Here is a 14,146-nt window from a genome sequence, read left to right as displayed (position 1 = left end):
CTATTTCACTACTTGTCAGGATTCTACAGGCTTCAGTAGATTTATGGGCTGACTGCTAATCCACTTCATTCTGAATTTTTTTCTTGATTGGTTCCTAAATTTGGCATATCCCATGCTTTCAGGAACAAATCTGCAGTAGGGGGGAGACAGGGGGATACAAGACAGAAGTGAACTGTCTCCCTAGCCTGCAATATAAGTTTGCTAAGCTCTTTTCCCTGAAGACAACACAGATGCTGTTTTGGGGCTTGTTTGTGTGTTTTTTGTAACAGAACCACAGAAATATTTAGAAACCATTGTCAGTATATGGATAGGAACATCACTCCCTGCCTATGAAATAAAAATTACATCTGATTCCCAGATGTAGTATTTACAAGCTTGTTCCTTACACTTCAATGTCACTAGATTATAGGTAGATTTGGTTGCTTTCTTACAGTGTTAATTTCACCTTCCTTTATAAGACTACTATTATTGCCATAGCATGCAGCTAAAAGACACCTGCTAGTCATATATTACTCCACTACAAAGGCAACTATGGCACAGGAACCAAAATATTACATTTAATTATACTTTAGATTGTATGGAAAGCAGAGACCAAATGATCAGAAAGCCTCCCAGAAGTCCATAAACCGACAGCAGGACACAACCAATGCAACATCAGAGAAAAAAAAATGAAAACCCTGAAAGTAAAATCCACTGGCATTTTTTACCTTCCTTCATTTCCTCTATTGCTTAATATATGCTCTCTCCGAATTACTCTTCTGAGACTTCACCCATTTGGCACATACTTAACAAGAAACTGAAGATTATATGCTGTATCTCATGCAGTGCAAATGACAACTTTTTCAATTTTACATGTTACCTTTGCAGTGGTTTTCATCCCAGGGATACACACAATTCTGGAGTCCATTGCAGACCAGTGTATTATTTATACACATATTACTGTGGCAAAAGAATGTGTTGGCTTCACAAGGGGCTAAAAATGAAAGAAATTATAAATGATATTAAATTAGTAAACCATTCAGCTTTCCTCTACAAACATATCTAGGAGTGGACACATATTCTATAATAGGACAAAGCTATACAACATGTATTCCTTGTGTATATTAAATATTTGACATGCAGCATGGAGAGCAGTCAAGCCATAAACTCTTTATTATTCTGTGGCAGGAGGTTCTCAGTTTTGCCTAAAATGACTGAACATTCCCCTAGTATGACTCTCCTGCATGTAGCAGGTTGGATTCTAAACATTGTTGGGAAGTCACCGATGTGTTATCAACAGTTTTTAACCACAAATCCAAAACATATCATCCTATGGGCTGCTATGAAAAGAGTTAACTGTACCCCAGACTGATCCAATGAGTGATATCTTCTAAAGTTTTTGCTGAAACCTCAATTTTATAAGAAAACTTTAGTGACTCAAAGAAGAGATGTACTTGACGGCACATATCAATGGTGTCTGACCATTTATACTCAGAGAAAGTAAAATTATTTTAAAAACCTTTTAGTCATAAAAAAGGCTACAGTTAAGAAGCACCTTTTTGATCACAAGTATGAAGATAAAGAAGCACAACAGTCTTCAGTGTCCCTGAAGCCCATGGCCTAGAAGAATCATGCAGATTAAAGATGCAGAAAAATGGTGTTACTGATAGCCATGTATTATTACTGTGAAGAAACTGCCTGAAAGCCTTTGGAAGGTACCGAAGATGCTGCTAAACTGTGATGTTTATGGAAGTATTGGGATATCATTAGGTGTTGGGGCTGTGCAGCTATTGATCCAAAAGTGCATAATATAGTAGAGATAAATTACTCCTCATATCTCTTCTTTAAACAAGAAAGACTTCTGTAACTTAGAAGAGCTACAAACTTTGTCAGTGTTAAATTATCAAAAACGAACTCCTTTTTTTTTTTATTTCAAACAACCCAAAAGTGTTATTATAATTATTTTTAAGGGAGAGATAAATAATAAATTAAGATCCTAGCTAATCAGAAAGCAGTTATGATGCTCCTATTACTGATATTACTGATACTTCGAGTTTGATACTTCATGGAAATTGCTCTCCTCTGCAACTTTAGAAGCAGTTCCTATGACAACATAAATGAATAGCAGAGAGAATCGTTTAATGGCTTGCAAACGAAGGACAAAACAAAGGATTTGTATGACTCAATAGATCATGTCAATAAATCTACTTACCAATAAGTGTTTAAGTTACGATATCCATAACTGGCATATTTGGAGCAGTTATGATGTGTTAAGCAAAGAATAAATGCCATCAAAATCAAAAAGCACACCCCAAATATGCAACCACTCACTCAGATAAAACACTATACATATACTGTATCTCTTAGCCAGAAAACATCAAGCAGCCTGTCCACTGTTCAGTTTTTGTTTTCAAATCTGGTATACCATCTCTTGAAGTGCAGGGAGCCTGATCACATTTTAAGTTTGTTACAGAAAGGATTCTACTTTATGCTGGGCAGATCAGAAGAGCAATGTGAATATTAGAAAGGGAGGATATTTAGGGCCAGTCCTTATCTATCTGTTGCTGTCATATGGGGACAATGAAGGCTGAGCCTGGAGGATGCTGTGCCACATCCTGATGTGACACATCACGTAGATAACACATCAAAGGCATAATTGTCCTTTCACACTCTAGCTGCAGTCCCTGTTTCCAGGCAAGGTGAGGATCTTTTAGGATGTTTCCCACATGCAGAAACAGTCTCACTGCCTACTCTGAGTAAAAAGAAGTGAGAAACCTAAGATGATCTAAAGAGGCATCCATTCAAAATACAAAGTGTACCAAAAAAAAAGACCCAAATATCAAACAGAAACTTTAAGGAGTGACACCGGAAAAATGGGGAAATATTAAAAACAAAAACAAACAAATAAACATTTGCAGGACTAAGATAGGTTATACAATAAAGCCCACAAAGAAAAAAAACCAACCAACCAAGCAAACAAACAAAAAAAACCCCGACGAAAATGCCAAAAAACCTCCAGAGTGGAATGAAGAATCTTAAAAGTGAAGTCAAAAGGACATTGTGCTGTCTAAATTCAGAAGTATAGTGGTGATAAGTGGAAAAGAAGAACTAAAGGAAATGAAAATAAGACAAAGAAAGAGAGGCATCAACCGGAAAAAACAATGTCAATTGGTTATTTTATTCTGCACTAAAAGAAATAGCGAGATTTTCTATCAAATGAAAAAATATTAGAAAATGTTTCATAGATGAGAGAAAAATAAAGAGGAATAAAAAAGACCTTTTTTCAGATTTAAGAATTAATAATTGCAAAAAGGTGACAGGGACATCTGGAAACAAAAAGCAAGAGAAAGGAGGAAAAAAGAATGAAAATTTAAGTCTTCTTAAATTGTGCTATTGAATGGTGGAGGAAAAAAAAATGGCATGTGAATAAATGTCAAAACAAGATGAATAGAGAAGCAAAGCAATTTCAGAACCAATACAGCAAACTTAGCATGAGAAAAACCCAAATGTAAGATTCATAAAACTAATGACAAACAGCCCCCCCTTGTTCATGTTTGTAAAATTAAAATAGCCAGGTTCTCTCTGTGGTCCCATGAACGCAGAGTGATTAAACTGGACAAGAAGTCAATATGTTTTCCCTACTCTAATTAAGGTATTTTGTCGAAATGAATAAAAGTATAAAGGGTAACTGAAAACTTGTCAGTCCTGTTACACATTGGAAAAATTTGCTTTCTTGCCCAAAAAAAAGGCTCAGCAAAAGAGTCTTGGGATGCTACATCAAGGACATTCTAGTAATACAAAAAAGATAAATGAATTGATGGTAAACCAGATTCTTTCACAGCAAGATGGATCTGGTCCTTATGCAGTCTTAAAGCTGTTACAGAACCCAGCATGACAGTGGAATCAAGAAGTATGTGACATCAAGCTTGGAGATGTTTTCACAAAAGGAAATTACTACTATCATTAACTTCAACTAGATAAAGCAGCACAAACCTCTCCACACACCAGAAGCTGTCCTCTATCATTCCATGGTCTTCCCCATCACTATATAAATGCTCCCCTTTATAAGAGAGGAGAGCAGGAATGCAGAGAGCTCACCCAGGTGAGGAAATTAGTAATTTTTTGGTCATGATTAGTGGAAAGCCCAGTGGAAAGCTACCAATATTGTAATTTGTGTCTGGACTACTTGATGAGCAACAAGCAGTCAATGAAATCTTCTTCAGGCAGATGGAAGAAGCCTCACAATCACAGGCCCTGGTCCTAATGGGGATTTGAACCATGTGATATCTGTGGAGGGCAACACAGCAGGGTACAAACAAGCCAGGAAGTTTCCAGAGTGAATTGATAACTTCCTGACACAGCTAATCACAGAGTTGATGAGGGTAGCTCTGCTGTTCCTCATACTTTTATAAGCAAGAATCAGTTGGGAAGGTGAATGTCAGGAGCACGAGATGATGGAGTTTGGGATGCTTCAAAGAAGGAACAAACCAAAAAGCACAACCGTAATTCTGGGCCTCAGAAGAGCAAAAGTTCACTGTTGAGGGGTATGGGGGGGACAAAGGCCATGGGAGGTGGTCCTGGAAAGATACAAGTTCAAGGAGAGTTGGTTGATTCTGTAAGATCTTCTCCTCCAAGTTCAGCAGTTGAATATCTGGAGGGCAACATGATCCCAGCAGAAATATGACTTCTCTGAGTGGAAGGAGCTGAGGTTAGGGAAGGTTCAGTCAACTGGACAGACATGAACTCCCAGGTTCTATTGTGATGCCCCCAGTAGGTGACTCACATCACTGTGAAGCCACTCTTGACTAACTCTGAAAAGTCCCACTGATTGAGGCCTCAGTGGGCTGGGCAAACAGGATCTTCAAGCAGATCAACAAAAGGAAAGGTAAAGTCCTGTGCCTTGGGAGGAAAATTTCATGCACTGGTACGTGCTGGGGACTGACTGACTAGAAAGCAAGGTTGCAGAAAAGGTTTTGGTATGCAATAAGGTCACCTTGAAAATCACCTTGAGCCAGCAATGTGCCCTGGTGGCCAAGAAGGCCACCACTCTCCTGGGCTGCATTAAGAACAGAATTGTCAGCAGGCTGAGAGGTTTGATGCCTCCCTTCTATTTAGCACTGTACAGACCACATCTGCAGTGTTGTGTCAGGTTCTGGACTCCTCTGCACACAAGGGACACAGATGTCTGCAGTGAGCCCAGCAAGAGGCCATGAAGGCCTTTAAAGGCTTGAGATATTGGAGGTGAGAGGAGAGGCTGAGAAAGCTGGGACTGTTTTGATCAGGCTCTTGTCAATGCATCCAAACACCCACTGGGAGGGAGTGAAGAACACAGAGCCAGGCTCTTCTCAGCAATGCCCAGTGACAAGACAGGAAGCTATGAGCATTAAAAGAAATATAGAAAATTCCCTTTAAATGCAGGAAATAATTTTAACTTTGAGGCTGGTCAAACACTGTGCAAGAGCTGGTTTGCCAAGTGAGGTTGTGGTGATTCCATCACTAAAGATATTCAAAACCCAGCTGGGCACAGCCCTGAACCACCTGCTGTAGCTGACCAAAAGGATTGGACTAGACCATATCCTGGAGTCCCTTCCAGTCCTTCCATGGCTCTTTAAAAAAGCCCTGACTTCATATTTAGATTAAAAGTAACAGCTGGGAATACACAATTGTCTTATTTCTCCTGTGTCTCAAAGCTGCATTAAGTCAAGCTCTACCAAGGTACTGGCCTAGAAGTGAGATAGCATATTCAGCACGATGAACAATTTGCAATAATTTTAAAACAACTGAGAAAATTAGAACTACACATATAATTATACTTGATATATTTTGATAAAGTCTCTAATAAATTCTTTGATTTTTACAGCACGAAAATACTATATTCTAAATAAATAACTAATTAAAGAAAAATTTTATGAAAGGTTCTTTTTCTAATTTGTAATTGAACCAATAATTATTTTTTATAAAATAATAGTTTTTTATAAAATAATATATACAGTATTAAAAATATAAAAAAATTCATTCTGCATTATTTTAATGATTATATTTTCTTTTTATGGATGTGAGTGCTATGTGTAAGAATACTCTGTATCTTAATATACAAACAAATTTTATAGTTCTTGAATTCATTATAATGCAACATTTCCTGCTTTGCAACAGCTCTTTACACTGAACACAAGAGGGTGCTCTTATCCTAGAAGATATATAAGCAAGTATGTTAACAGGAATAGACATGCTATCCGTCTTTTTCAGGTATAGGAAACCTATGTTTAAAAACCTCAACTGTAACAATAATAACTCTATCTCTGTTACCAAGAATGTAAATATCTTCTGTTTCTAACATAAATTAGGATACTGTTATATTATTCATATTTCCAGAAGGTTTCCACCACAGTATTCAAAAAAGTTTCTGTTTCGTATTTGAAGCTTTCAAAAATTCTTAAATTCCTACTACTGCTTTCAAAATTCTTAAAAACTGAAACAATGTAGTAGCCTATATTTTCTTACTATAGGAAGGTTTTAGAAATGCATGTAATCTACACTTTTAAATTTAATAAAAAAACCCTTATATTGCAATCCTGAATAGCCCTAAGACAGAGAAATATAAAATTTATTAATAGTTCTTCCATATTCCATTTGTACAAAGATACATGAAATAAAAGCAGTCATAATTTATATTTTAAAAAAGTTATAGTAGTTTCACTCAGACAACAAAATAGTCACAAGTAAGGCATTCCAATTTATACTTTAAATTACAGAATTTGTAAAGCAGCACAGAAATTAAATATTCCATGTTATTAATAATTATTATATCATTGTGATATTATTACATAAGTAAGAAAACACACTACATCTGTGCATTAAGAATCATTGTGTTGGGCATTACAGGATACTCTGGATATTAACTGCAGTCATGGGCAGGCCAAAATATTTTTACAAGATGGAGCTAAAAGCAGATCTGTTATGGAACTGGTGTGCAGCCTGGCGGCTCCTCTTCAGTGCAATGCTTTCTCCTGTGTATTTCTCACTATTCCTCAGCACCATCCACAGTTAGTACAGCTCCTTTGCTTCTAGGGTGAGAAATAGCTGAGCCAGGCAGCTTGGGTGTCTATGCTGTACTTCATTGAACTGTGTGGATTTACCCTTTGGGCCTGTTTCAAGGCAGGGATTTCAGGCCAGGATGGGATAATCTTAGACAAATGTCCTACCCTACTTGTTATTTTTAGGTCTATCTCTCTCCCTCCTTTCTCCCTTTCCTTTCTTGTCATAACATCTTTGAAAGGTCTCACTTCCTCCTAAGGGTGAATGGGAAAACTCTGAAATCTTAACAATGGTTAGATGTGAGAAACATTTTACTCTGAAGTTGTTGGAAATTTCACACCTACTCCTCCTCTCCTCAAGATAGCTCATTGCATCATGCTCTGCACACACAAATTCTTTAAGTACAGATCATTTGGATTTTCCCATTGTTCTTAAATGAAAAATAAGACTTTCTTTCCTCATAAGAGAAGGAAAATTTAAATTCTTCAAATGTTCCTTGAAACATCTTTGAAACAGAAAAAGATGTTTTCTATCAGTCTCTTCAAGGAAAAATATTTATTGAGAGACAGTTTCACTTGCTTTATTAAAATTATAAAATTAGTGTTATAGTACTTTGCACTACAAGAATATGATTTGCCACTAATAAAACAAAAGGCTTGTTAAAATACAGCTATTAGAAACTTGAAAATGAGATGGGCTTAATACTGATGCTTTCTCAGTCACCTTCAGACAGCTCTGTGAAAGATAAATGTAACTTTTACAGGTAGTTGATACCATATGCAGATCAATGATCTAGTCGTTCAAAAACACCTATATGTGGTTTCATGGTTTTTTGTTCAGGATTTTTTTTTTTTTTTGACAAACAAACACACCAGAGAATGGCAGGTTAGGAGCCTGTGCTCAGAGCTCCAGCCTGTGTTCTGTTAATACACTCTGGGCACCACAAAGAATTATTTTGTTCAGGGTCAGAGAGTCACTGGGATGCTTAGCCAGTGAGGGCTTTTCACTAGAGATAGCTGCAAATAGCACAGAAGGGAAGAAAATCACAGATGAGTGCTCACCAGTAACAAGGCAATCCCAATGGTTTCCTTTCAAAATATTAGTGTGGAAGCAGAGAGCAAAACCAGCAAAGCTGCAATCTGTTTACATGTCTAAGTCCTTGCAAAGAGAAACTGCTTCTTCACAGGTTTCACTAAACAGCTTGCTGTTCACTTTTTCAGTACTTCCCTTAGATTTGCCACAAAAACACAGTCTCTAGCACTGCATACCTGCAGTCCCTCTTCCTCATTAAATGCTGCCCATGCTGGGTGATCCTCTGCAAGTCTGTAAACAAGGACTTAAGTGCTGTTAGTTGATCAAACTGGGCACTATTCTTCTAAGCATGGCCTTAGACTTCTGTCCAAATATGAGTTTTGTTCATAACAACAAAATAAGAATGATAGAACTTGTGCTTCATCAGGAAAGTTGTGTGTGACAGGGCTCTAAAAACAGACTTTGAGCTCAAAGGGACAATAAGAGAAGGAATGAAGTCTTTCTGGTCTGGGGTTTCTGGTGCAGGTTTTTGGGCACAGAAGTCGTGCTACCAAAGGGCGGTCAGAGGTGAGAAAGTGAACATCTTGTCTGCTGTGCATACAGAGGGTTTTTCTCTTATGCCATATGCCCTGGTTCTACAAATCTGCTTTTAGGCTAAAGCGTAGGTGTGTCTGCTGAGGAGCAGCTCTTTGAAGAAGCTGTAGGTGTAGCATGTCTGTCATTAATCAGGCTGGAGATCACTCTTCAATCATGGAAAATGAAATGAACATTTAGTCAGTGGGTGAGAAAACAAAGACTCATTTGTCAAGTCTTCTTATCAGATGAACAGACACCTTCTGATTATACCAGATTTTTGTTTACCTTTTACTGATTTTTATATTAATTTGTTGGATATTTAAAATCTAGTATAATAGTGAATCCCATGCACAAAAATATGATCATGGTTAGAAGATATCTTAAAAAATAAAAAAATAAGGACACAAAAAGAGTCAAACCCCAAAATGACAGTTGGAACATATAATAATGCTGACAAGAAATATCAGAGCATCACTATAAATTATCATCTATTAAGAATTAATCAGTTATTAAGAGTTACTTAGAGCTAACTACTATTTTGATGACGATGAGAATCATTCCTGATTTTCTGGTGCAGGAAATTCAACCACCTCATGCATTGTATGCCTTTCCTTAAGACATATTTACAGCACTGCTGCTCTGAAAGCATCACTGTGAGAGGTTTGGGAACTTGTAAGAGCACTTTTTAGATGCCAACAAAAATGCATACATATTTAAAATGGATTTGGAACACACTAATTGAAACATATAAAAACAATCATAGAAGAAATCTCTTTAAAATTTCTCTGTTCTGCACAAATGTCAAGTTCCCAAGAAATGGGTCTGCAACTGGAATAAACACTGAATAGACTTACACTGAAAGAAAACAATGTTCAGGCTTTAGTAGCTTGTTTCCACAAGATACCACTTCCAGTACACAGAGCCTTCTGTAAGGGAAAACTCACAGTCTCAACAGCCTAACTCCATGTGGTGGTTTGACAGGAAATGTGTTTTTTGAGATGCTGTGTTTTTGGCCAATGGATATTCAGATTTTAATATTGGCATTTAACTTGACTATTGAGACATGGACACGCTTCTGAGAACACGGGGTTAAAAGCAGAGCTCTCTCCTGAGAGGGTTTTCTTGGGTTTCTGGCGGGAAAGAGTTCGGGTCTCTCCCCCGGCCCAGCTGCTGGCTGGGCAGGGGGAGGGGAAAACTATGTGGCTGAGAGAAGTAGGCCTGAGCTCGGGGGTGGAAGGGTGGAAGAGAGAGAAAGAGAGAGAGACCGGGAGCTATCGGGCAGCCCCCCTTGAGAGATACAGAGAGAGAGAGAAAGAGAGTCGCTGCCTGGGACTGTAACTTTGAGACTTGATAAACATGGGCCTGTGCCGGCAGCACGGCTGGGATGGAGAAGAGGGGGGGGGTTCAGCCGGCCGCTTGTAGGAGCTTTTAACCCCTTTTTGGAGAATGAGAACTCTACAGATCATTGACTTCTCTTAGAAGATAGAGTAGAAGATGAGGAAGGAAATGGGCCAGTGTGAGAGAGGTCTAGGTGAGTGAGAGATAGTAAAAGAATAGAGAAGAATCTTAGTGAGAAGAGATGATGGAGTGGCTTTTGCTAGACTCTTTTTGTATAGCTATGGACAGAACCATGTTCCTTGTGATACAGAGACTGCATTCTAGGGGGAGGCAATGGCTTCAAGACTAAGAGGGTTTAGTGTTGGTGCCTCTCGGCCCCAGGGGGTGAAAATATGGGGGAGACAGGTGTCTCAAAGGAGAGATTGTTTGTGATACAGAGACTGCTCAGTGTTGATGCCTCTCGGCCCCAGGGGGTGAAAAAATATGGGGGAGACAGGTGTCCCAAAAGGAGAGATTGTGGGGACAGGTGTCCTAAAAGAGAGACTGTGCCTTTTTTGGATCGGGACAGAGCATCTTTAAAAGACAACCTTAGAAGCAGTTCTGGTTCGTGTTCAGTGGTGAGAGCACTGGACATGGAAAAGAAGAAGTCACGACGGCAGATGTACTCCGGGCGGTGCTACAAGTGACACAGAAACACACGAAGCTTCAGCTGTGTTTCCAGGGGAAGCCCATGGTACAAGAAGGACTCCTCTCCTCTTGATGAACTGAAGATTGATTGTCTAAAAAGTGATGCTAGACCGAGAGTTAGTGATTTGAAGAACAAATGTATTGTGTTAGAAATTTGGTGGGGGGAGGAGGAAATGCATTTGTGAAGTTTTCATTTTCCCTGTGTGTGTTCCTTTTTATCTGTAGTTGTAGAGTAGTTAATAAAGTTCTGGTTCTTTTCTTTCCTAAGTAAGAGCCTGCTTTGCTTATTCCTGGTCACATCTCACAGCAGCTACCAGAGAGAATGTATCTTCATAGAAGCACTGGCATTGTGCCAGTGTCAAACCATGACATTTTTGGTTCCCTGACCGGGAATCGAATTTTGGGAGAATGATAAGATAAAGTTGTGAGTAAAGCTGTGAGATGAGACCAAAGAAGAATAAGAACAAAGCATGTATTGAGTTAAAATCTGGAGATGAAAGGTTTCTTGTTTTGTAGAAGTGTTGAAGTGTTTTGTAATTTTGTTAATAATTTTAGAAAGTGTGTTCTCAGAGGCGAAAGGTGGAATGTGGTGGTTTGACAGGAAATGTGTTTTTTGAGATGCTGTGTTTTTGGCCAATGGATATTCAGATTTTAATATTGGCATTTAACCTGACCATTGAGACATGGACACGCCTCTGAGAACACGGGGTTAAAAGCAGAGCTCTCCCCTGAGAGGGTCCTCTTGGGTTTCCGGCGGGAAAGAGTTCGGGTCTCTCCCCCGGCCCAGCTGCTGGCTGGGCAGGGGGAGGGGAAAACCATGTGGCCGAGAGAAGTAGGCCTGAGCCCGGGGGTGGAAGGGTGGAAGAGAGAGAAAGAGAGAGAGACCGGGAGCCATCGGGCAGCCCCCCCTGAGAGATACAGAGAGAGAGAGAAAGAGAGCCGCTGCCTGGGACTGTAACCTTGAGACTTGATAAACATGGGCCTGTGCCGGCAGCACGGCTGGGATGGAGAAGAGGGGGGGGGTTCAGCCGGCCGCTTGTAGGAGCTTTTAACCCCTTTTTGGAGAATGAGAACTCTACAGATCATTGACCTCTCCTAGAAGATAGAGTAGAAGATGAGGAAGGAAATGGGCCAGTGTGAGAGAGGTCTAGGCGAGTGAGAGATAGTAAAAGAATAGAGAAGAATCCTAGTGAGAAGAGATGATGGAGTGGCTTTTGCTAGACTCTTTTTGTATAGCCATGGACAGAACCATGTTCCTTGTGATACAGAGACTGCATTCTAGGGGGAGGCAATGGCCTCAAGACCAAGAGGGTTCAGTGTTGGTGCCCCTCGGCCCCAGGGGGTGAAAATATGGGGGAGACAGGTGTCCCAAAGGAGAGATTGTTTGTGATACAGAGACTGCTCAGTGTTGATGCCCCTCGGCCCCAGGGGGTGAAAAAATATGGGGGAGACAGGTGTCCCAAAAGGAGAGATTGTGGGGACAGGTGTCCCAAAAGAGAGACTGTGCCTTTTTTGGATCGGGACAGAGCATCCTTAAAAGACAACCCTAGAAGCAGTTCTGGTCCGTGTTCAGTGGTGAGAGCACTGGACATGGAAAAGAAGAAGTCACGACGGCAGATGTACTCCGGGCGGTGCCACAAGTGACACAGAAACACACGAAGCTTCAGCTGTGTTTCCAGGGGAAGCCCATGGTACAAGAAGGACTCCTCTCCTCTTGATGAACTGAAGATTGATTGTCTAAAAAGTGATGCTAGACCGAGAGTTAGTGATTTGAAGAACAAATGTATTGTGTTAGAAATTTGGTGGGGGGAGGAGGAAATGCATTTGTGAAGTTTTCATTTTCCCTGTGTGTGTTCCTTTTTATCTGTAGTTGTAGAGTAGTTAATAAAGTTCTGGTTCTTTTCTTTCCTAAGTAAGAGCCTGCTTTGCTTATTCCTGGTCACATCTCACAGCAGCTACCAGAGAGAATGTATCTTCATAGAAGCACTGGCATTGTGCCAGTGTCAAACCATGACACTCCACAATGAGGAGAAGAACTATAGGAACAACAGATCACAACACCTCCTGGTCATTCCCACAGGAACAGAAAATACTTCGCCACTCTTTACCATGCACATTACTGCAACATAAATGTAATCTTCTGTTTTGTTCCTTTCTCAGCTCTATATGAACAAAATAGAAATTTTTTTTCCTCTTTCTTTGTCCCTGAATAGACACTCAGGTGTCTGTTCCCTGATGCACATCTCACTGAATGAGATCTGACATTCCTTCTCTTCCATGCAGATGATCTAATTATTCCCACACGCTGCTGAAAGGCGTTGCAGTTTACATGCCACGAGCTGTGTCTCAGTGTGTCTCACTGACATCTGCTCTAGCCAGCTCCTGACAGCCAGCACCAGCGTGTGGCATAGGGCAGCACTTAGGGACAACTGACAAGACACAGAAAATACCATCTGCATCACCTTTAAATCTTTAAAGGTAATTCCCAGCATAAAAATCACAGATGCATTATCTTCTACTATTTATGAGCAGGCTATGTAGACATATTTCAAAGTATTATTTAGCCTTTAATAAACTTTCTGCTTTTAGTGAGCAATGACTCTTCAGAGCAAATTTACAGAAAGCACATTTTGTTAGTATTTTGAATTTCTCAGTCAGAATATTTTTCAGTATAAACTATCATCTGCTTACAAGAAAGGAGTAGCTTATAAGATGTAGCATGTCAGGTAAATATATTAGGAATATTGTAAGAGATAAAAAACCACCACATTTTTCCTTATTATCCTTTAAAATATGAGAGCTTTGCAAACATACACTTATTCAAACCTTCATTTCAAGTTAGTCATCATAGTGCTTCACTCTCCAGCTCTTTATATGCTGTGAACCTCCAGTGTCTATGCAGTTGTTTCTAAGGTAACAGATCAAGATGCCTTGTGAAAAAAATGAATCAGATCTTGAATATTCAAGACATCTCCAGTTGCAGAGATGAGAAAAGGGCAATATCATCTCAACCAAAGGTTCTCAATGTCTTTTAGACCCTAGCCTGGTTTGCAGGCAAGAATAATATAATCCACCCTAAGGCTGTGAGTGTGAGAGTACAGCGGTGCATGCAGTTTCAGGCATGTAAAATGTCAGAAATTTTTTAATCAGAGCCATAATTAAGGAATTACGGAGGCTGTTCTCAACAGAGACTCGTTGCCTCATTGCAGGGTACACACACACAGAATACAGATGAAGAATGTGTTTGGTGGGTTGAGCCTTCATTCCAACCACTGAGAGTCACAAAGAAATCTTTCTTTCTGTCAGACACACGATACAGAAACCAAAAACACAGAAAAAATTAACATGAACCAGCACGTGAAAATAAATGCACCTTTCTAAAGAGGCCAAATATGTATTATTCCTATCAAAGAACACAAATAGATATCTTTCACAGGTCTTTCACAGGATTATCTGGGTCAATAGTTTTCAGTGATTTGAGCTACTGGGTTTTGTTGAG

General features: G+C 39.5%; 1 protein-coding gene across 3 annotated transcripts in view; it reads right to left on the bottom strand.

Annotated features, from left to right (window-relative positions):
* NETO1 (neuropilin and tolloid like 1) overlaps positions 1-14,146 on the bottom strand; it is an 83,303-nt gene that overhangs the window by 22,164 nt on the left and 46,993 nt on the right. For all 3 annotated transcript variants that reach the window (XM_036397217.2, XM_036397208.2, XM_054516591.1), the window contains exon 8: positions 860-973. In XM_036397217.2, coding sequence (XP_036253110.1) covers positions 860-973 — 114 coding nt within the window. The remainder of the gene's footprint in view (positions 1-859; positions 974-14,146) is intronic.

The sequence above is a fragment of the Molothrus ater genome, chromosome 1 (genome assembly GCF_012460135.2).
Source record: "Molothrus ater isolate BHLD 08-10-18 breed brown headed cowbird chromosome 1, BPBGC_Mater_1.1, whole genome shotgun sequence".
In the NCBI taxonomy this organism is placed as follows: domain Eukaryota; kingdom Metazoa; phylum Chordata; class Aves; order Passeriformes; family Icteridae; genus Molothrus; species Molothrus ater.
Note: the sequence above shows the minus strand (reverse complement) of the source record. Positions and strands in the feature narration are given on the sequence as shown.